The following is a 25,063-nucleotide window of genomic DNA, read 5'->3' on the forward strand; positions in this document are numbered from 1 at the left end:
TGTGAGCCTAAAAATACTATTCTTTTTAAAAGCTATTAAGGATTTGTATAATATTCAGATTGACACCCCATCCTACTTAAAGGTATAGAATTTAATGATACCCTTTTTTTGATAAATGGAACTTACTAACAATGTAAAGCACTTTCCTTTCTACACTGCATAGTTTTATTCAATTATCTATATAACAATGTTATATACTAGTAAGCAAAGCAAGCAGCATTCCTGTTTTTTTAAATAACATCTTTAATTAAAGTTTTTGCAAAGGTAAAATATTAAACTTAAAATAGGTCTTAGTACATCAAAATACTAAGTTCTCTAATTGTATTCCAAGATGGTCTTTAAAACATAATATCCCGTATATCACAGAAGAGCAACCTTGATCTGCAATTGTACAGAGTGAATTTTACAAACATAATAAATATATTTACGCCCTTACACATAACAGTATGTACAACAGCAGTTGACAATAGTAGCTCAGAACAGCAAAAAGGATTAGCCCCTCCCCCCAAATTGTAGCCCTGATGCATACTGGATGATTTAAGGAAACTTAACTGAAAAACAGTAGTTACTAACTTAATGTAGTTCTTCCCTTAAGAGAGAAGAAAAAAACAAGTTTTTTCTTGTTCCTCAAAATAAGCAAAAATATTAATTTGGTTTGTTCTTCCTTAAACCATAAAAAAGGACCAAAAAATAGACTAAGGCAGGCTTAAAAAGGGAATACAAACTTCAGAATAATTTCCATAGCATAATAGATTAAAATGCAAAACTATGTAACATAAACCCATGAGGAAATATAAAAAGCAACTATTTTTAGCCAATGAATTCAAAATATGAAACAGCTAATTCAGACAGAAAAGTGGGAGGGACACATGAAATAAAATGAAAATGTACAAAGATGGATCAATAAAGTATTACATTGCACAAAAGCTCAAAAAAGTTCAAGATGAAGTTAATCTGAAAATATAGGAATTTTCTCAAGTGGAAGAAAAAGCTAAGTTATAAAGGGAAATCCCAAGAGAAAATTATGTCTGTTTGCCTATACAAGGTATATTTATCTTCTGAAAGTAATGGTGACATTATTGCTGTAAGATAATCAAAAATTATTCTTCGAAGGAGATAACCCTTTTCATTCCTCCATAAAAGCCAAGAAAAAAGTAAGAAAACCAAATCCTTGATTTTCTCTATAGCAAAAGAAAATCTTTATACAAAAGTTATTATATTTTTACGTTTTTGCTGTCTAAAACCAGAATCTGTTAGAATATGCTCTTCAGGAACACATTTTAATCACTATATATGCTGCTCAAATCTTGATGTATTCCTAGAAGAATAACATCTAAGGTGGCTTTGATTTTAAGAGGCAACAATATAAATGTGGTATTATGATGGCATTTAATTAATAGAAAGAAATGTGAACTTTTAAAAAAATATAAAAGCCCAATATAAAGATCCCCCTCATATAACATTTTACCCTAGAAACTAATTGCACATTAAAGAGTTGTTTTAGCCAAATGCGGAGCTCCACGAAATTTAAATGTGCTCTCAGCCATTCAAAGGGTCTGATTATCCAAATGACCACCAAAAAACAGTACATACACTGAAAGGCACACATTTCCACACTTTATCTAGTACTTTTGTGTAAATTTTCCTTAGCACTGTTGATTGTTTTTTTAATAAAAGGTGCCATCACCATCTGTGCAAATCTAAAGAAATCCTCTTCTGAAACCTTTACTTATTTCATAACACCAAGTCTGAACTATTTAATCTCTTTGAATAAACATGTTATTTTCATTTTTAAATTCTGAAAGTGGGAATCCTTGTCTTTTCAAAGGAATGACATTTTTACAGAACCTAATGAACAGTTAAATAAAATGTTAAAAGCATGATTAAGAATTCAAGTACAATAAAAGATGAGTGGCATTCTTATATCAAGCCACTATAATAAAACTAAAACATACTATTTGATTAAAAAGGAACACGATGCAGTAATATATGAAGCACAATTTGGTATGCAGTGTTGTTTGGACCAGCTTTCAGAATTTTCATAGGTAAGAGAAAAGCATTTGCCAAGTATGCCATAATTAGTATGCAATATACACAGGTACATAAATGGTTATTTCCTGCTTCAAAATAACCCTAGTGAGTTACTCTGAAGGCAGTGGTTGTTCATGTTCGAATATAATGTTATAAAAACAGGCCAGTATACAATTCTATTATGAATACAAATGTTTTTGTCTACATGTAGAGCCCCAAATATAAGCTGAGTATCATATAGCAATCCAAGTTTCAGTAGCATAAGAACTACTAGATAGCCAAAGGGATCCCATCAACACTGCAGCACTGCTAAACTTTTATAGGTAGTTCAGGTCATTAACTTCTTCACTGGGTAAATATAAATCTACTAGAAATTATACTGAAGGACAACTGAACAATAGGACTTCTGTAATTCCCCCCCTCTCTTCTCCCAGTCTCATTAATAAAACAAAACAAAACAAAACAAAAAAACCCTGTGTGCTTTAAGTGTAGTGGAGTAAACAAACCTCCAAAAAACTAAATTAATATAGTAGGAATTAAAACCGTATTATCAGTTATGGCAGCTAAATAAAACCTAATTACTAGCATGCTAGAAACCACCATTTATACCAAAGTTCAGAACATAAGTTAAAGGGATCAAGTTGGTATATGGGGTGGGGAGTAGGCAAAAAAAAAAAAAAAAGATTAGTCTTTTCAAGAAGTTTAAAGATGTGTGTTAAAAAAAGAAAAAATAATATTAATAGCTCACAGTTTTTCTTTGCAATGTACTTTAAAGTGTTTCTATATTACTTCCAGAAACACAAAGGCAAATAAAAGGAAGACAAAAATGGAAGACTTAGAAAAATTCAATATACAAGTAACTTAAACACATGTGAATATTGTCAAGATAAACCATAAAGAGAATAGCTGAAAGAAGATGAAGATACATGTTCCTACAGTTCTCCCAAGCAACTCGTTCACACGCTGAACACAGCACAGTTCTTTAGAGCCCCTTACGGAATACAGAGCTATGCATTCTTAATATACATATTACATTTCTCTTATTTTTAATATGCAAGTCAAATTTCTATGCTTTCTTCCTAATGTGCAAAACTGGAGCCTATGTCTATATATTATCAATGGCCTACAAGAGCCACCAAATGAAAGAGAGGTAAATAGGTACTCAGTGGCCCACCCCCCACACACACCCAAAATTTCTCCCTCAAATTACAAAGTTGAATTTTTAAAAATGTGTTTAATTAGAATAACAGTTTTTAAATTCTTTACTAGTAAACACAAGAAATTTTTATAATTACTAAATTGTTCAATAAAAGTCCAGGTCCTCACTACCTGCCCAATGCTTCAATCAATGCACAGAATGTTATTTAAATGTTTGTTTAGCTTAAAGAGCCTAAACACATATATAAGCATACACTTCAGCCCAACAGGAAAAAGATTTGTATCTATTCATATGCATAAAATTTCAGCTAGATGGTACCTTTGTGCAAAACAAAAACAAAAACAAAACAAAACAAAACAAAAACGTATTCCTGAGGAGCCACTTCGGGGTTTCTTTTTAAGGTGTAGGATTAAAAGAAACAATTTTTCTGTAAGAAAGTTGAAGTTGTCATTTTAATTCTGCTCCACTCAGATGAGACCCAAACCTTTAAACTGCATTTAATGAGTCTGAAAACCTAATTAAAATAAATATCCATTCCTGGGTCAAATTTTGTCTCCAAACTGTGATCACTGATTACTTCCTTTAACTCTTACATAGATGTTTCATTAAGCAGGGAAGGAAGAGGTATATATTACTGAGGGAGAAAGAGCAAGTAAAAATATTTAAGACCTATTATGAGAGTTCTAAACTTCTTTCTTATACAAGTGAATTAAAATTCAACACCATAATTCTTACCCTTTTGTAAAAAGCTCACACGCAATTTTTACCAAATATAACCACATACAATAAGCAGTTTCAGTTCAATCTATCAAAAGGGAAGTTTCTTCAGTTCATTCCAACAAGTATCTTCTGACTGAACCCAAGTTGGAGGAAGAAATATAAACAGAGCTTTACATGCTAATTACCAGTGGCAGGTACCTGTATTTAAAATTGACAATTATGGTTTTCCTACACAAAACCCCAACCCTCCCCAACCCAACAACCCCAGGTGCTACAGTTCCATGGCTTGCCAGTTAGAAGTAGTGTCTGTGTTGTCAAGGTCTCTTTGTTCCAGTAGCTCTGCTTCTACTACACTTTTCTGACATGCAGAAGTTAAGTTTTGGTTGGTATATGTCCCAAGATTCAAACTGTCCATTTTAATTTTTTTTTAATTTTCTTTTGTTTTACTTATAAAAGAAAAGAACCAACTCTTCACCACTCTGCATCTCCAATGGCTTTGGAAAATATATAATCTCTTCCATTAAGATTCATAATGCCATCCTTAAGATGAAATTTCCATTTGTTTTTACTTCTGTGAATCTAAATAAATAAGCAAAAAAAAAAAAAAAAAAGCATGAGATACAATAAAAAGACAGAGGAAACTAACAACAAAAAATACTCACACTCCCAACTTGTATATCATTGTATTTGTAAATTGGTTTCTTTTTTAACTGAGATATAGTTGACATGTAACATACCAGTTTCAGGTATACAACATAATGATATTTGCATATACTGCAAAATGATCCCCCCAATAGTTAACATCCATCACCATACACAGTTACAAATTTTTCTGAGATGAGAACTTTTAAGATCTACTGTATTTGTAATTTTCAAATATACAATATTATTAACTATAGTCACCATGCTGTACATTATATTCCCATGAGTATTTATAACTTGAAGTTTGACCTTTACCCATTTCACATATGTCCAAACCCTCATTTCTGGCAATCTGTTCTCTGTATCTATGAGTTGTTTTTTTTTGTTTTAAATTCCACATGTAGGTGAGATCATATGGGACTTGTCTCTCACTCTCTGACTTATTTCACTTAGCATAATGCATTCGAGGTCGATCCACGTTGTTGGAAATGGCAAGACTGCCTTCTTTTTAAAGGCTGAATAATACTCCATTGCGGTATACATGTACCACAGCTTCTTTATCCATTCACCCACTGATGGATGCTTAGACTGCTTCCATATCTTGGCTGGTGTAAATAATGCTGTAATGAACATAGGAGTGCACATACCTATGTTATGATTTCTGTTTTCTTTCAATAAACATCCAGAAGTAAAATTTCTGGATTGTATGGTAGTTCTATTTTAAATTTTTGTTTTGTTTTGTTTCTTTAGAGCCACACCCACAGCCTCAGAAGTTCCCAGGCTAGGGGTTGAATCAGAGCTGTAGCTGCTGGCCTACAGCACAGCCATAGCAACACAGGATCTGAGCCACAACTGGGACCTACACCACAGCTCACAGCAATGCCAGATCTTTAACCCACTAAGCAAGGACAGGGATGGAACCCAAGTCTTCATGGATACCAGTAAGGTTCGTTACTGCTGAGCCACGATGAAAACTCCCATTTTTAATTTCTAAAGGAAGCTTCATACTATTTTTCACAGCAGCTATACAAATTTACTTTCCTACCAACGGTGCCATGAGGGTTCCCTTTTCTCCACAACCTTTATTAATTCCTGGATAACAGCCACTTTAACAGATGTGAGGTGATTATCTCATTGTGGTTGATATGCACAATGCTGATGCTGATAATTAGGGATGTTCATATACCTGTCTGCCATCTGTACGTCTTCTTTGGAAAAATGTCTATTCAGGTCCTCTGCCCAGTTTTTAATTGGATTGTTTTGTTTTTTGCTGTTGAATTGTATGAGTTCTTTGTATATTTTGGGTATTAACCCTTGTCAGAGATATCATTTGCAAATATCTTTCCCAATTCAGCAGTTTTGTTGATGGTGTCCTCTACTCTACAAAAGCTTTTTTGTTTGATGTAGTCCCACTTGTTTATATTTGCTTTTGTTGCCTTTGTTTTTGGCTTCAAATTAAAAAATCACCACCAAGAACAATGCCAAGGAGCTTATCACCTCTGTTTTCTTCCTTCCATGGTTTCAGGTCTTACTTTCAAGTCTTTCATTCATTTTGCATTGATTATTGTGCATGTTACACCACAGTAACTCAGTTTCAGTCTTTGGCATGTGGTTGTCCAGTTTTCCCAACACCATTTATTGAAGAGACTGCCCTTTCCCTATTTTATATTCTTAGCCCCTCTGTCGCAAATTAATTGGTCACATAAATATGGTTTTACTTCTGGGCTCTTTTCCATTCCATTGATCTATGTGTCTGTTTTTATGCCAATACCACACTGATTACTATTGTTTTATAATATAGCTTGATATCAGGAAGCATGATGCCTTTGTTCTTATGATTGCTATGGTTATTCAGGGTCTTTTGCAGTTTAGTACAAAATTTAGGACTGTTTGATCTATTTCTGTGAAAAATACCACTGAAATTTTGAGATGGGAGTTCCCGTCATGGCTCAGTGGTTAACGAATCCGACTAGTAACCCTGAGCTTGTGGGTTCCGTCCCTGGCCTTGCTCGGAGGGTTAAGGATCCGGCTCTGCCATGAGCTGTGGTGTAGGTCACAGACGTGGCTTGGATCCCATGTTGCTGTGGCTCTGGTGTACATTGGTGGCTACAGCTCTGATTGGACCCCTAGCCTGGGAACCTCCATATGCCATGGGTGTGGACCTAGAAAAGGCAAAAAGACAAAAAAAAAAAAAAAATGAAATTCTGAGACAGATTACACTGGATCTATAGATTTCTTTGGATATTATGGACACTTTTAACAGTACTAACTCTTTGAGTCCACGAGTATAGATTCTCTTTCCACTTATTTGTGCCTTTTTCTATCTCTTTCACCAATGTCTTATAGTTTTCAGTGCACCTGTCTTTCACCTCCTTGGTTATATTTACTCCTAGATATTTTTTTTGATGCAGTTGTAAATGGGATTGTTTTCTTAATTTCTCTAATAGTTCATTATTAGTATATAGAAACATAACAGAATTGTACTGAATCCATTTATTAGTTCTAATGGTTTTTTGGTGGAGTCTTTAGCATTTTCTATATGTAGTATCATTTCATCTGCAAGTAGTGACAGGTTTACCTCTTCCTTTCTTATTTGGATGTCTCATTTCTTTTCTTTGCCTAATTGCTCTGGCTAGGACTTCCAATACCACACTGAGTAAGAGTGGCAAGAGCGAGCTTAATTGTCTTGTTCCTAATCTTTCAGTTTTTCATCAAGTATGTAACCTGTGGGCTTGCCATATATGTCCTTCATTAAGTTGAGGTATGTTCCTCTATATTCACGTTGTTGAGACTTTTTATGCTGAATTTAGTCAAATGTCTTTTTAGCATCTACTGAGATGATCACATGACTTTTATCCTTCATTTTGTTAACACAGCTATCACATTGACTGATTTGTAGATGGTGGATCTTGCATTCCTTGAATAAATCTCACTTGATCATGGTATATGATCTTTTTACTAAACTGCTGAACTCAGTTTGTTAATGAGGATTTCTTTTCTTGTGGCATCCTTGTCTGGTTTTGGTATCAGAATAATGCTGGCCTTGTAAAATTAGTTTAGAAGCATTCGCTCTTCTTTTATTTTTTGGAAGACTTTGAGAAGGACTGATATTAATTCTTCCGTAAATGTTTGGTAGAATTTACCAGCTAAGCCATCTGGTCCTAAACTTTTGTTTATTGGGAAGCTTTTGATTATTGATTCAATCTCTTCACTAGTAAACAGTCTGTTCGGATTTTTTATTTCTTTGTGATTCAGTCTTGGAAAGTTGTGTATTTCTAGGAATTTATCCATTTCTTCCAGATTGTCTAATTTGTTGGCACATGTAGTCTCTTACGATCCTCTGTATTTCTGTGTTACCAGTTGTAACATCTCTCATTTCTGATATTATGAAACCTTTTTTTTTTCTTGGTGGATCTAACATCTATGAATTTTGTTTATTTTTTCAAAGAGACGCTCCGAGTTTCATTAATCTAGTCTGTTTTCTTTTTAGTCTCTATTTATTTATTCTCATTTATTTATTTATTTATTTTTAGGGCCGCAGGGCAGCCCATGCACGTTCTCAGGGTAGGGGTTGAATGAGAGCTGCAGCTGCTGGCCTATGCCACAGCAACCCCAGATCCCAGCCACATCTGTGACCTAAACCACAGCTCATGGCAACTTGGTATCCTTAACCTGCTGAGCAGGACCAGGAATCAACCCCGCATCCTCATGGATAGCAGTAGGGTTCATTTCTCCTGAGCCACAATGGGAACTCCTCACTCTTATCTCTGTTATTTTATTCTACTAACTTTGGGCTTTTTTCAGTTCCTTTAGGTGTAAAGTTAGATTGAGATTTTTTTTCTTATTTCTCAATGTTGGCATTTCTCTCTAGGTACTTCCCTTTTAGAACTGCTTTTACTATATTCTACAACTTTTGGTATGTTTTACTTCTTTTTCTTCTTCTTCTTCTTTTTTTTTTTTCTTTTGCTTTTTTAGGGCCGCACCCACAGCATATGGAGATTCCCAGGCTAGGGGTCGAATCAGAGTTATAGACGCCAGCTATACCACAGCCACAGCAACACGGGATCCGAGCTGCATCTGTGACCTACACTGCAGCTCATGGCAACATTGGATCCTTAACCCACTGAACGAGGCCAGGGATCGAAACCCGCAATCTCATGGTTCCTAGTCAGATTCGTTTCCACTGTGCCACAACAGGAATTCCATGGTGTGTTTTACCTCTATTTTCACTTGTCTCAAGGTTTTTTTTTTTTTTTTTTTAGTTCTTTTGATTTCCTCTTTGACGAACTGGTTGTTCAGCTGTACCTCATTTCTAATTTCGTATTATTGTAGTCAAACTGGTTAATAGTTTGACTCTTTCAAAAAAATTCACTAGGTAAGTTTTTCAAATAAATCGACCTATAATTAGTAATATTTATTTTATAGCCTTGGTACTTGTGTTCACTAAAGTACTTAATATTTCTCTGAAAAATATCTTCTACCAGATCTGCATATATACATCTTTTCACAGGAAATTTTATACTGGCCAATATTTAAAACAGGAATACCCTTTGTTCTCCCTGATGCTTCTAGACCACTTTTTTGCCTTTTCTCTCTCTGTAATTCCTTTTATGTCCATACCATTTATTTAATCTTAGGCTTCTTCTATCTACTGACTACCAGCACACTATCTTCAGCATTGGTCTCCTGTTTACAATCACTCTCTTCTTCTTCACATACAGTAACAACTTTCACACTGCTGCCTTTTTTTTTTTTTTTTTTTTTTTTTTTGTTAGGGCCGCACTTGGGGCATATGAAAATTCCCAGGCTTTGGGTTGAATCAGAGCTGCAGCTGCAAGCCCATGCCAACAGCTACAGCAACGAGGGATCTGAGCTACATCTGCAACCTACACCACAGCTCATGACAATGCTGGATCCTTAATCCACTGAGCAAGGCCAGGGATCAAACCCATATCCTCATGGATATTAGTCGGGTTCATTACTGCTTTGCCGCAATGGGAACTCCCTTGCTGACCTTTTTAATACTGTGGCCTTGGAGTATTAGAATTCATACTAAAATTACCTCTCTAATTACTTTACCTCTAATTCTACTTTAGTTGTTTTCAGGGCACCTGACAACTACTTTTTGAAAGGCCAACAATTATCTTCTAGTTACCAGGTCAATAGCCTCTTATTGCATAATTTGTTACAATATCCTGTTTTCCAGGCCTTCACCCTCTCCCTTCCTTCCTTTTTTTTTGGGGGGGGGGGTGGGGTTGGGGGTGGGGGCATGTGCCCAGTGGCATATGGAACTCCAGAGCCAGGGATCAGATCTGAGCCTCAGCTGTGACAGTGCTGGATCCCTAACCAACTGTGCTGGGCTGGGGATCGAACCCGTGTCCCAGGGCCCCTAAGACGCTGCTGTTCTCAATGTGCCACAGGGAGAGGTCCTCCCTTCCTTCTAACCATTGTATAAGCATCACTGGGAGAAGCACAATTCTAACCATTCACCTCAGCTTGATTATTTCTATTTCTAAATGACTTGATAATAACTTACTTTTCCACACTTATTTCCCAGCTCCACATTCCTCAAAGACTAAACTTCAAATCAAAAGTAGTATAATCCCTTGCTCCCATTTTTATAAATTCAATTCCTACTTCAAAACCCACCTCAGAAATACTACAACCTCTACAGAACTTTCCCTCATCTTCTCAGCTAGAAAAGTACCCTTTCCTATGGAACAAATTAAATCCCAATGGCATTTCCAAAAACATTTCTAGTATTAATTCTAAGTACATAAAATTATGGAGTGATGTTTCTACCAAAATAAAACTCCTTATAGTTTTCTCCAGACCTAACATAGAATCTTATACATGGCATTATTTAACAAATACATCTAGGGAACAGTGATTATCTAGTCCCATTAGAGTTCAAACTGGGCTAGGCCCTGGATACTCCCACCTTTGCCTTTATTTACAGGTTTTAGTTGTTTGCAATTCTGTAGATTTAGCACTTGCAAAATTTAATTAACTGAAATGATCTTTCTTATCTTTACCAGTAAGTCCCACTTATCATTCTATGTTGAGCTCAAACTCTCCATTGTCTCTAAAGTCCCGACCCATGGTTCTCCCTCTTCTCTGATCTAATGAGACCTCAAAATCAATACTTCACAGAGTTCTCATTGTGGCTCAGCAGTTAACAAACCCAACCAACCAGTATCCATGAGGACGTGGGTTTGATTCCTGGCCTTGCTCAGTGGGTTAAGGATCCAATGTCACCATGAGCTGTCGTATAGGTTGCAGATGTGGCTCGGATCCTGTGTTGCTGTAGCTGTGGTGTAGGCCAGCAGCTATAACTCCAATTCGACCCCTAGCCTGGGAACCTCCATATGTTGTGGGTGTGGCCTTAGAAAGACACTCCACCACCACCAAAAAAAAAAAAAAAAAAAAAAAAAAGTCAAGTACTTCAGGCTTTCATCAAAAAAGAAGATTGTAGCCTACAGAGGTTCGAAGGCTTGACTAAAGGTATATTACTATGATTCTCTTGTCCCAGTCCAATATGCTTTCTATTAATCAGGCTGTTTCATATAACAATGGAAAAGTTCTCACTATGTACAGGTATTTTCTTTCAATTTACTATCTTGTAAGTCTTTCATGCTTTACCCTCTACTAAAATCTGCTTACTTTAAACTTCTATTTATTGATCCTAGTTCTGCCTTTGGGGGCTTAATTAAAATAAAAAACCCAAAACCGCCACAATGCTTCATGTATTTGAAAACTACTCTCAAGCTCTTCCTCTAGGATCACTAACTTAAGCTATGTATAAATTTAAAATGTCAAATTTTTTACTTATTAAAACAAAATATAGTACAATAAAGTGAAAATAGTAATATTTAGGGTAGAGACTCTTAAGTGGCCTTATAGCACTGTTCCAATTACACTATATAGATATTACACCTAACACCTTAAGATGGATGATTTGAATGTCTAACAGATACAAAACTTATCACGCTCATTAAAACTGACCTTTCTCGTCTCCCAAACTTGCTCCATCTATAGTCTTTCCCACCTGAGTTTATGGTATCTCCATTCTTCTGTCTGGTTCCTCATCAAAAACTTCTGGAGTCATTCTTGATTCCTTTTTTTTCTTTTCTATCACATACCCAAGGGTCAGAAAATTCTGTTGACTCTTCCCACAAAACATCCAAGCCTTCCAATACTTTCATCCTAGCCTAAGTCATCATTACCCCTCATTTGGAATACTATAGTATCCTTCTATTAATCTTGTTTCAACCTTTGCTTCTTCCATACTTTGCTCTCAATAAAGAAAGTAATCATTTTAAGATTAAAAAGTAAGTGATATCATTTTGTCTGTGTGAAACTTTCCAAAAGCTTCCTAATTCATTCAGAGTAAGAGACCATGTCCTCACAAAGTCCTATAGCATCTGCCTCCACTTACCTCTGACTTAATCTACTATTACACTACTCCAAGTCCAGGCACACTGGCCTCCTTGCTGCTCCTCACAAACATCAGGCAGGTCATGCCATCAAATAATGACAGGGCGAACTCTCTCCTAAGTCTCTGTTCCTGTTTCCTTTCACACTTTATAATTTTCCATACCAATTATCAGTTTCTAACATACCATATTAATCAAAGTTGACCCTTGAACAATACGTGTTTGTAAGTGCACAGATCCACTTACACACAGATATTTCTCAATAGTAAATACTACAGTATTAAGTGGTCTGTGGTTGGATGACTCCATACATGTGGAAGAACCTCAGATACAGAGGGCCAACTACAAGTTACATGCAGATTAACTCCAACGTTTTCACAAGAATAAAGTGTAATTTATTTGCTGTTTGTTATGTTTTAGAATCTGTCTCCCCAACCAGAATAAGCTTCCCGGTGGCAAGGATTGTTCTGTTTTGTTCACTGATGTATGTCAAGCTCCTAGAACAGTGCTCTGGGACATCACAGACAAAAAGTATTTACTGAATAAAAAGATTTGTCTTTTCTTTTCTTTGACTCCCTGTAAAAAAAGTACTAACTATCCTAAAAATGGGTATACAGACTTATTTCCAGCATGAACCAAGTGACTACAACCTGAAAGACAATGGAATTATATAAATAAACAAAGAATAGCTAGGGAAAGGAATTCCACAGACAAGTAAAGACACTGACTGCATTCTGCTATAAGACAACTTGCAAAAAGCAATGTAGAAGTTTCATGGTTCAAATAATAGTTCATATAATACGACTGGAGTCAATATACTGATAATAAATAGTAAATATTTTTATTTGAATAAAGCCACAAACTATAACTTGAAAAACAATTCACTGACTGGCCTTAAAGCCCTTCGTGAAGATCTATCCCGAGTGCTTGGAAAAAGGCCTCCGAAATTTTCTAATAACAAATGTAATTAAGTAAAATTACCTATAAATAAGGCTGCAGCTTCAATATCTGATGCCATCAGTCCTTATCCACCCATACTTAAAGAACTCTGCCTCATTATTTGGTTCTCATTTGAATGGCAACACAGTTCTACGACTGCTTCTAAAACTGACATATTATTGAAATTCTAAAGTTTATGCCTCAAAAATAAACTCCTAAAGTCAAGGTGCCTCAAACCATACCCAACCCCATTTTAGCAAACCACCATTCTTTAATGTGGCTAAAATATAAAGACCCAACCCTCCAATCTCCAAAACTCATTCCATTGTGAAACTGAGATCTCTACAAACTTTAAAACTGTTTTATCATTCAACACATTATTTAAAGCTACTTTTTAATTTCTTAGTTTAAATATTACAATATTATCTCTGGAAGCAAAACAAACTAATTTTAACATTTAAAATACTATGCCGCGCGGGTGCAGCCTGAAAATGACAATCAATCAATCAATCAATAAAATATTATGTGTACAATTTGTATCAAATGAGAATACAACTAGTCTCTTATAACGTAAAAATACTTAGAAGCATATTCTTCAGTCTAGTTAGGGTATATTAACTGCTAAATCTGACATCTTGTCAACATGAAACTGTGTTCTGGATAATTTTGGTTGGAATCCCTTGAGTCCTCCTGACAATAAAGATTTACTAGTATCTTTTTTTTTTTTTTTTTTGTCATTCTCATGGCATGCAGAAGTCCTGGGGCCAGGGACTGAACTCATGCCACAGTACTGACCTGAGCCAGAGCAGCGACAATGCCATATTTTTAACTCACTGAGCCACCAGCAAATTCCTGGAGTTTTAATCTCAATACTTTCTCTACATGCATGTAACGAGAAATTACTTTTATTAATAATGCGCCTGGTGTATGCCGTTAAGAATGCTCTGTCAGTAGTCATAACGTACAAAACTAGATGCTCTAATAATTCTGAATCAATGACCTCACTGACTTTATTCTGTAATTTCACTAGTATTTCACTGGCTTGACTTTACCTTTTCACTAGGAAATGGTAAGGGTCAATGTAAGAGTCAACATTTTCCTTATACATCTATTTGCAATAAACATAGGTATTTATAATACCCATTTCTATGAAAGCAACACAAATTTAAGATTTTCATCATTTGTAAAGGAAGGGATGCAGGGCATAAACTTTGCACAATCATGACTATATCTCCTGTGCCTGGCACATTCAGGCACTTAATAAATATATGTTTAGCGAATATGTAGTGCTTACAAACAAAACCCAACTACTTCTGTTAAGCGTTTTCAGCATATGGTAAAGACCTCTGCTGAAATTAAATTATAGATGCCAATACAATCTGAAGATTTATTATACATTTAAGGATTTAAAAAGGCAAAAAAATTTAATGGTAATAACCAGAAAACAAATTTTACTCCAAATTAAATGTTTCAATAAATAACCAAAATCTTAACAATGCCAATAACTATAACAAAAACAGTTGGAAAGTAGCACTTTCTAAGAATTAAGGAATCAACAGCTAATTCTCACAGAACCTAGTTGAAAAATTTCTTACTGCTACCAAAATACAGCAGCAAAGCTAGTAATGTATCTTTTGTTAGTTATCAGTCCTGTTTATTGTCCTAGTTCTTCTCTCCTTAGTAATACAGAGATTCAACTGAAGCCTTTGAGCTTTGAGGTGGTTAAGGCTAGAGGGAAAACAGGTTATCCCATTGAGTTACTATTCATTTTAAAAGACAGCTTTACTTTGTTACCAAGTTGGGAGACACAATCTAAATTGAAAACAACATACTTCTCCTCATGATTTCATTCCTTATTTTTCAAATGCAAAGCTACCCAAATTAACTTCTCATTTTATTAAAATAATCTATTAAAGTATAGCATTTGTTTTCATTTACACCATTTATACTGAACAGAAGAGGAATCAATCAGCTGACCAAATGATTGAACAAGGCAGAAAGGATGGTTCAGGGAAGAAAACTCGACAAGAAAACTGTCAGTAACTTGATAAAATCCTTACCTTATCATACTGGCAAACAACAACATTTTCTGTATCAAAGAGTTCCTGTCCTTCCTCATCACTCACATCATCTTCACTATTGAGGGGCTCCTACAAATGAAAAAGGAGAGTTCATTTATTTATATTTCATATATTTCTAGAAAAGGGCCCTTCTAATATTCAATGAAAAGAAACACAATGACCTTGATGTTCTTTGAGAACCAAGGGCCAGACAGATGCACATGAACATACTGTTAACTGGCAGTGTTAAGACTCTGCTGATGTTGCTGAAATTCCAGCAAGAAATTCAACACAATAATCACAATAGTTAAGACATATAAATTGTAAGTCACAAGATACTTAACTTTATTTCATTTATTCTTTCAGAATTGCCCAAGAAGATAATTTCCTCTGACAACTCTTTAAGATGTCTAGAAGTGGGGAGTTCCCATTGCAGCTCAATGGGTTAAGAACCTGACAATAGTGTCTGTGAGGATCTGGGTTAGACCTCTGGCCTCACTCAGTGGGTTAAGGATCCAGCGTGGCCGCAGGTGCAGCTCAGTTTTGAGGAATCACCAAACCATTTTCCACTGAAGCTATACCATTTTACATTCCCACCAGAAATGTACACAAGTTCCAAATTCTCCACATCCTCACCAATATATTTTTCTCTCATTTTTAATTTTAGCCATCGTAGAAGACATAAGTGATAGCTCTTTGTGGATTTGATTTGCACTTCTCTAATGACTAATGAAACTGAGCATTTGCTTGTTGGCTACCTGTATATCTTCTTTGCAAAAACGTTTACTTAAGTTCTTTACCCATTCTTGAGCAGCGCTGTTTATTAGTTGCTGAGTTTTAAGACTTATACTCTAGATATTAACCCCTCATCAGATATATGCTTTGCAAATACTTCCTATTTTGTAGTCTTTTCAGTTTGTTGATAGTTCCGTTGATATACAGAAGTTTTTAACCTATTAGGACTACTTTATTTTTTTTTTTTTTGATTGCTTGTGCTTTTCAAGTCATATCTAAGAAACCACTGCCAGATCCAAAGTTGTGAAGCTTTTACCCCATGTTTTCCTTTAAGAATTTTATGCATTTAGGTCTTACACTTAGGTCTTTGAAGCGTTTTGAGTTAATTTTTGTGTAAAAGTCCAACTTCACTCTTCTGCATATGGATAATCAGTTGTCCAAGTACCTTTTGTTGAAAAGACTATTCTTTCCCTATTGAATAATCTTGGCCCGTGTAAAAAATTTATAACTTGCGAGCATATATAGCAGTATTCCATATAAAAAAGACACACTTAAAGCTTAAGGATCCAAAAAATTCAAAAGTGAAAGAACAAAAGGAGCTATACAAGGTAAATGCTAACCCAAACAAAGCTGTTATGGCTCTGTCAAATCAGGACACTATGTAATCATAAATGGCTCAATCTACTGGATAAATACAATTTTAAACTAATGTGCACACATTTTTAGGATCATAATATAAAAAACAAAAAACAGAAAAACAAGGAGAAATAAATCCACCATCATAGTAAGAGACTTAAATATATCTTATTCCTATAAAGAAAACTATTGACAATATAAATCTAATAGACATATAAGGAAGACAGAATCAAAAAACTGCAGAAAACACATTCTTTTCAAATACACAGGAAGTATATGCAAAAACTGACTATATAAAACAAAACAAGTCTCAACCAACTTCAAAGGGTGTCCATACCACACAGATCATATTCTCTACAAATAAAACCATTAAGTCAGAATAGAAATAAATAAGAAAAAAACAGGAGTTCCTTCATGGCTCAGCAGGTTAAGAATCTGGTATTGTCACTGCAGTGGCTCTGGTTACAACTGTGGCACGGGTTTGGTCCCTGGCCTGCCAACTTTTGTATGCCACGGGTGCAGCCAAAAAAAAAAAAAAGGAGAGAAATCACACTAGAGAGAAGAAACAAAGCTAAAACTTGAGTCTTCGAAAACATTAATGAAATAAACACACTTCTGACAAGAATGAACAAGAAAAGAGAGCAAGAAGACACAACTAACAGTAACAGAAAAAGAAAATAAAAAAGGGAATGATTACAAATGATTCTGGCATCAAAAAGGTAATATTAACTTTATGCTACTCAATTACCAAACTTAGATTAAATATATAGTCCTAGAAAAATAAAACTTACACAAACTGTCTCAAAAATAAAGAATATTTGGAGTTCCTTTCATGGCTCAACAGTTAATGAACCTGATTAACATCCATGATGCGGGTTTAACCCCTGCCCTCACTCAGTGGGTTAAGGATCCGGCATTGCCATGAGCTGTGGTTGTAGGCTGCAGATGTGGCTCGGATCCTGAGTTGCTGTGGCACAGGCCAGCAGTTGTAGCTCTGACTGGACCCTTAGCCTGGGAACCTCTGTATGCCACATGTGTGGCCCTAGAAAGAAAGAAAGAAAGAAAGAGAAAGAAAGAAAATTTGAACAGAGTAAGGAGATACTTGGACCAGATAGTTTTAGCAGCCATGTTTTAACAAGTATTCACAGAAGAATTAAGCATAATCTTTTTTTAAAAAAAATTACAAAGTCTAAGGTAGAGGAAAACACTCTTCAAAAAAGTAAGTTTAGGAGTTCCCGTCGTGGCGCAGTGGTTAACGAATCCGACTAGGAACCATGAGGTTGCGGGTTCGGTCCCTGGCCTTGCTCAGTGGGTTAACGATCCAGCGTTGCCGTGAGCTGTGGTGTAGGTCGCAGACGCAGCTCGGATCCAGCGTTGCTGTGGCTCTGGCGTAGGCCAGTGACTACAGCTCCGATTTGACCCCTAGCCTGGGAACCTCCATATGCCGCGGGAGCGGCCCAAAGAAATAGCAAAAAGACCAAAAAAAAAAAAGTAAGTTTAAGGCTATAATAAAACTGAAAGCCTGATATAAGAGCATGAGAACAGAAAATCATTATCATTCATTAGCATACATGTAAAAGTCCTGGACAATCTTTAGTCAGTATTTCATAAAAAAGGCAATAAATAATGATCAAGTTGTGCTATCCCAGGAATACAAAACTGGTTTATAAACAGAAAACTAATTAATGCAATTCATCAGAAATTAGAGACTAAGGATAAAAAATTGTGATTATCTAAAAATTTCAGGAAGAGTGTGAAATAAAATTCAACATCCATTTATAGTTTAAAAAACAAAGCAAAGCTCTTGGTTAACTGAATAGAAGGGAACTTAACCTGATTTAAAAGGCATCCATAAAAAGCCTACAATAAACATTATACTTAACAGTCAATTACAGAAAGGCTACACCTCAACAGTATCAAAACTAAAAAATTGGAGTTCCCATCGTGGCGCAGTGGTTAACGAATCCGACTAGGAACCATGAGGTTGCGGGTTCGGTCCCTGCCCTTGCTCAGTGGGTTAACGATCCGGCGTTGCCGTGAGCTGTGGTGTAGGTCGCAGACGCGGCTTGGATCCTGCGTTGCTGTGGCTCTGGCGTAGGCTGGTGGCTATGGCTCCGATTAGACCCCTAGCCTGGGAACCTCCATAGGCCGCAAGAGCGAAAAAAAAAAAAACTAAAAAATTATTTAAAAATTAAAACCAAAATGAAACATTTTTTACCTATCAGGATTGGCAAAAATTAAGTAGCCTGACATATCAAGTATCAGTAAAGATATATAGACATATAAACCATTACATACTAAATGGGATAACTGTTATCAGTACAACGATGTGGCACTTTATTGTAAGGAAGATATGCATCCCCTATGATTCAGCAATTCAATGTTTAGGTGTAACACTTAGAGAGACTCTTACATGTGTCTCCGGAAGACAGAGGCCATAGTATTTTGTAACTCTAACAGTTAACAAGTAGAAACAACCCTCATGCCCAACATACCAGAAAAATGGATAAATGATATATTCAACAGTGAAAATAATTACATGTATATGTGACAATTTAGATGAACCTCAGGAATACTATCTTGGGGAAAAAAATCAACTTGCAGAAGAATACATAAATATTCCACTTAGATTATAAACAGGCATGCAAAACTAAAAAATATGCTCTTTAGGAACATAAATACATACGGTAAAATATAATGACAAGTTAATGATAAACAGAATTTCTGAGCATGGTTATTCTGATGGCAGAAGGAAGAGAATGGGGAGTAGGAAGGAGGATCCAGGGGGCTTTATTTAAGTAATGGGTTTTTTTTTTTTAACTAGATGTGGACACTGGAGTATTCATACTTTAAAATATTTATTCATTGTATCTATTCAATATTTAATGAAATGGTATTCTTTAAGAAATATTACTTAGATAATTTAGAAGAACTCTGCACTAAGAAACAATATTACATCTTAAGCTGCAAAAGGAAATTAATGGTGAAAATTGTGGTCAGACAAACATCATCTTGAACACAAGTAACTAAGCTAGAATACAGAGGAAAAACAAAGAAATATGCTCCTACTAATATACAACAAAAAATAAATATGAAAGAATGAAGATAGACACTAAGAGCATATAAGGTTATCTAAGGAACTGGTATGGATTATGGAACAAAATGAGGTTCTAAATAAATTTGTCACATTTATTTAGCTTTTTGTAAAAACGCCATTTTAAATTACAGAAGAAAAAGATTAACTACATTTATCTATTCTACCAATGTCTTATGTTTAAGCCACATCATGAATCCATAAGCCAAAGAATTAGAATTACTTGCACTGTCTCCAACACCTTTAAAAATATAACTTAATTTGGTATACATCTATTTTTTTGTTACCAGCTATAGAAATAATATTTTATAAACACAACCAGAACAATCTAAAAATCTTACTAACAATCTAATTTTATATTTAAAAGCCTATGTTGCAGAGTACCCTAACAGCCTCTGAAAAAATATAATTTATCAGTTTGGCACCACGTGAAAGAAGAAATGATTAAATATCTTCTCATTTCAAGTCATTTACTAGAAACTTACTTCTTCCACCTGCCCATCTTCAGCTCCATCTTTCTCTTTGTCTTCTTCCTCATCATCATCATAGTCTTCTTCTTCATCTTCATCTTCTTCAGATGATGTATCCCCAGTACCATCAACTTGTAACACCAAAGGAGCTTGCTGTTGAGCAGGCTGGGCCTGTGGCTGCTGTTGGCCAGTTGCAGGTATCTGTGCCTGTGCTGGTGTAGGTGCCGCCACTGTTGTAGGTATAACTTGTGTCTTATTTCCTGTAAATAAGATTTGCTGAGGCTGAATGATGACTCCTGTCTGTGGTGAAATCCCTCCAGGAAGAGGAGTTAGCACCTAAGGCAAAAGAAAAACTATATATTAGAAACTAGCTGGAGGATCAATAGTTCAGTTTTATTACTTGGTATATAGAAATAGCCCCAATGCTAAAGAATCACTAAAAATGGCCGTATCGCTACATAGCTAAAGCTACCAAAACACAAGAGTAATGTTTAACTAGTAAGTGTATTGATCCACTAAATTTTCATTTTATCATTCAAATTTCCAAAGGAAAGAAGATTTTCTGAAGATAACTGCTCCATTTATATCAAGTATTTTCTAGGTATATGCCAGATTTCAGGCCACATGTTATTACTTTATTTGCTTGCGGTATTAAGGTTTAATAACTTGCAAAGCTTATAGTCATGTCACTAAGAAGCAAAATGTGAACCTAGGCTTTCTGATTCTGCTCTTATTATTATTCTACACTGCCTCCCTATGAAGATCATTGCACTGGAAATCTAAAGCCTTGGGTGCTAGTTTTGACTAAGATCACACATAAAGATGTAGCAGAAGCAAGTCATTTAACCTCTCTCACTGTTTCAACTGTGGCTACAAGCTACAACTTGGTAACATAAAAATACTGATACCAATACCCACTCCTAATATTCTGATTTACTTGGTATGAGACAAAACCTATTCATTTTATTTAAAGCTCCCCAGGGAGTTCCCATCATGGCTCAGCAGTAACAAACCCAACTAGTATCCATAAGGACAAGGGTTCAATCCCTGGCCACATTCAGTGAGTTAAGGAAACAGTGCTGCCATTAGCTGTGGTATAGTTGCAGACATGGCTTGGATCCTGTGTTGCTATGGCTATGGTGTAGGCTGGTAACTGCAGCTCCAGTTTCAACCCCTAACTGGGAACTTCCATATACCACATGTTCAGCCCTAAAAAGCAGTAAATAAGCAAATAAATAAATAAATACTCCCCAGATAATTCTAATCATAGAACCACAGCTAAGAATCACCAAATCAGATGATTTCTAAAGTCCCTTCCAGCTTCTGAATCTAGGATTAAGTAAACCACAGCTCAAAAGGAAGATATCAACAAATATTAATTACATCTATTATAATGAACATATTTATGATTATAGTTATTACATAAAAAGTGGGGAAAGTCTAGTAATAAGTAAAAGGCAACAAATGGTAATTACTTGCCATTAAGTGCAAGGAAAGCAAAAAAATAGGACAGTATTTCTCTGAAGAAGTTTACAGATTAAAAGTGCAGTAACAACTCAAAAAAATAGATGAGAAAATAGAAGTATGGAGTTGCTGTTGTAGCTTAGCAGAAACAAATCTGACTAGCATCTATGAGGACACATATTCAATCCTGGCCTCACTCAGTGGGTTAAGGATCTGGCACTGCTGTGAGTGTGGTGTAGGTTATAGTCATCTCTCAGATCCTGCATTGCTACGGTTATGGTGTAGGCCAACAGCTGCAGCTCCGAATGGACCCCTAGCCTGGGAACTTCCATATGCCATAGGTGCAGCCCTAAAAATATATATATAATAAAAAAAATTTACAAAAAAACCCCAGCAAAATACAAGTATGATATTGCATTATGACAGCAGAGAGGTACTAAATTTAGCTGAGGGGACAAAGTCTGGTCAGGGAAGCCTTCCTGGAAAGTAATACTTGAGTTTTTCTCTTTGTGCTTTGGGAGATTAACCAGGCCTTTTCAGTTTGGTTTGTCTATTTGAAGGAGAATGGAGAGAGGTGCTAGAAGTAAGGTCAAAGGTGGCCTTCTAAATAGAACAGCATCAAGTGAAAGGAAGAAGTATTAGCAGGACAAATTTTGGAAAGCTGTAATTAGACTGGGTTAATGCTCCTCCTCTGATCCTACTTCTGTCACTGTCCTATTATATTAATATTGTGTTTTTAGGTGTCTGTCCATTTTTAAAGTACACAAGTTCCTCAAGAAAATCATCGTTTTTTTCTTTCACCTTTGTCCTCACAGTACAAGAGTTTAACATTTAACACCTGACACACATGTAGGTGCAAATATTTGTCAACGCTGATATAAACAGCAGCTAACTGTTTATATCAGCAGATAACAACTGGAAGCAGATAACAACTGGAAGCATGGCAAAAAATAAACAGGAACAGATCGAAAAAAGAAGATTCCAAAAAAGATCTTATAATTCATGTTGAGGAGTCCACACCTTTTCCAATAAGCAATGGGAAATCATTAGAAAGATTTTAATATTTTTAGAACAACAATTATAAATATGGAATGCAGTCAAGTTAGGAGGACTCAAGACTGGAGGCAGGGAAATAGATTAAGAACACGATATTTCAAGTGAGGAAAACATGGGAGCATGAACTAAGGAAATGACAAAAGAGTATGGGAAAAGAAAACTAGTTTCAAATATATTAAGGGACAGAAGGTAGTTTTAAAAAGCAGTCTGAAAAAAAGGAATCATTAAGAACTGATAGGACTAATTGATACCTTGGATATTTGGACATAAGCAAAAGGGATGGATTCCACATACCTATTTCATGAAACTAGATTCAAGCCTGCCTTGTTCACCCCTAAACCTCCAGTGCCTTGCAAAGACCCTGACACGTGGCCACCCAGAAAATGCTTGTTGAATGAATCCCGAATAACTACCTTCGGAGGCTAGATGGAGAAAGTTGCCATTTATAAAGAAGGGGAATGATAAAGTATGAGTAAGGATGATAACAATTTAGTCTTAAACACATTGAATTTAAGTTTAAACTGTGAGGTGTACAGGAGGAATTCAGAATGACAGGTTGTGTTGTAAGGGAGAAGAGTCTAAGAATTTTACAGATAAAGTCATGGGAAAAGGGATGGGAAGCACCCAGAGAATTCACACGGAAGAAGAGAAAAGAACCCTACGGTGGTCAGAACTTAAGATTCTTTTTACCTGTTGTATAACAGGAGCTTGTACTCCACCAGGTTGCATCTGTGGTATAACCTGTTGTTGTAGAACCACTGACTGCTGAGGCTGAAAGATATACTGGGCACCATTGGCTGCTCTGACCACTTGAAGAAGTTGGCCTAAGGCAAAAAGTATGTAATTCAAGTTACCATTTGAGCAGTAACACCCCCTCCCCCCAAATAAATGAATCACAGTGAATATTAGACCATCAAGACGCACTGGATATTATCAAGTAAGAAGGCTAACAAATTTGATTAAGGACTGTCATCCATTCACAATAAATGATAATCCTTACCATCTCTGACTTCCCCATATGTTCAAAGACTTTGGTTAAAATATTTTAATAAAGCAGTTTTGCAACAAAGTTTTAACAGCAGATTATGAGAGTTGATTAAAAGTTTAAATTATCTTAGCTAAGGCCAGGAATTATGAGAATAATAAATAAGATCAGACACTTCAGGGACTATTCATTTTTAAAGGTTTAAAAAAATGGAAGTATAATAGTGAATTAATATCTTGAACCAAAGCACTATGTTACTTAGCTTCAAGACTGCTTGAGTTTGCTGAACCAGTTATCACTGCCACATAACACTAAACTGTATAACTGGCTTATATGGAATCCCTCTAATGTTGATTTAGATGACCCAGAACCTTTGATTAATTAAAAAGTGGGTAATTATATCTCATTAAAATATGCATCAAGATAACCCCCTAAATTTGTTCTTCAAAAATGTAGAAATTAACTAAATACCAGGAAATTGTATAATATTACAGAGAAAATACTTAAAATCTATGTAAATAAATTCTTCAAACATTGTTATCTAAAGTAAATTTTGCCAGTCTATGGAGAGATACTATATAAAAGAGAATGCAAATTTGCTCTTAAGGTACTACAACTACAGGATTTAGTTTGATATCACAAATTAGTTCAAATGAGATAAGTTTACTTGGCAGGTTAAATGTGTTAAGCAAAAAGTCAAGTAAATAAGCATTTCTATATAATCATACTTCATTCAATAAACAGGATTTCATTCATGGATCAGAAGTTCAGGTGCAATCCTCCTCTTCTTTACTGTATCCTTAGCAGTGATTACAGTTTAATACACCAGGGTTCTCAAATAATCTTATTTTTAGAAGTTACACCAAATGGTAAAAGAAATATTAAGATTTCTGTCTTTCAATGAAGACAAAACAAAGGTATATGGTATAATTTTTTGCATTATATAAATAATATTTCGGTTATTCTTAATTACCTGAATTTGTTAATATCTGTTGAACAGGAGTCACACCAGCAGGGAGTGCCAACGTAGCAGCTGTAGCAGCAGCACTCTGAAAAAAACAAACAGAAAAACAATCAAAACCATATAATGTGCATAACAGCACCAGTATTTTAAAAATATTTGAAGTTTCATTTAGTAAATACTAAAATGAGAAGTTCTTAAGGAGTTCCCAGGATTTGGGACCGGCATGTGCATAACGAGATGTATGGAATGACTGGCCAACAGGGCCCTGTTGTGTAGCATAGAGAACTCTACCCAGTATTCTGTGATAATCTATGTGGGAAAAGAACCTGAGAGAGAATGGATATGTGTATATGTAGGACTGGGTCACTTTGTTGTACAGCAGAAATTACCACAGCCTTGTAAATTAACTACACTTGAATAAAACTTAAAAAAAAAAAAAAAAAAAAAAAAAAAAGGAGTTTCTGCTGTGGCCCAGTGTGTTAGGAATCTGAATACAGTAGCCCAGGCTGCTGTGGAGGCGCAGGTTCAATCCCTGGCCCGGCACAATGGGTTAAAGGATCTTGTGTTGCAGCTGTGGGTCAGATTCAATCCCTGGCCTGGGAATGTCCATATGCCTTGGGTGTAGCCATGAAAAAAACAGTTCTAACAGTAAGACCAAATCCTATCTTATAA

The 25,063-nt window shown here is 35.6% G+C and overlaps 1 protein-coding gene across 1 annotated transcript in view; it reads right to left on the reverse strand.

Moving 5' to 3' along the window:
• Nucleotides 220-25,063, reverse strand: part of GTF2A1 (general transcription factor IIA subunit 1) — a 45,456-nt gene continuing 20,612 nt past the window's right edge. Inside the window, exons 5-9 of the mRNA XM_021099583.1 lie at nt 24,401-24,476; nt 23,133-23,266; nt 19,938-20,258; nt 14,988-15,077; nt 220-4,489 (exon numbers count right to left, since the gene is read on the reverse strand). Of these exons, the coding sequence (XP_020955242.1) occupies nt 4,382-4,489; nt 14,988-15,077; nt 19,938-20,258; nt 23,133-23,266; nt 24,401-24,476 (729 nt within the window). The 3' untranslated portion in view covers nt 220-4,381. The remainder of the gene's footprint in view (nt 4,490-14,987; nt 15,078-19,937; nt 20,259-23,132; nt 23,267-24,400; nt 24,477-25,063) is intronic.

This window comes from Sus scrofa, chromosome 7 (assembly GCF_000003025.6).
Source record: "Sus scrofa isolate TJ Tabasco breed Duroc chromosome 7, Sscrofa11.1, whole genome shotgun sequence".
Classification (NCBI taxonomy): Eukaryota; Metazoa; Chordata; class Mammalia; order Artiodactyla; family Suidae; genus Sus; species Sus scrofa.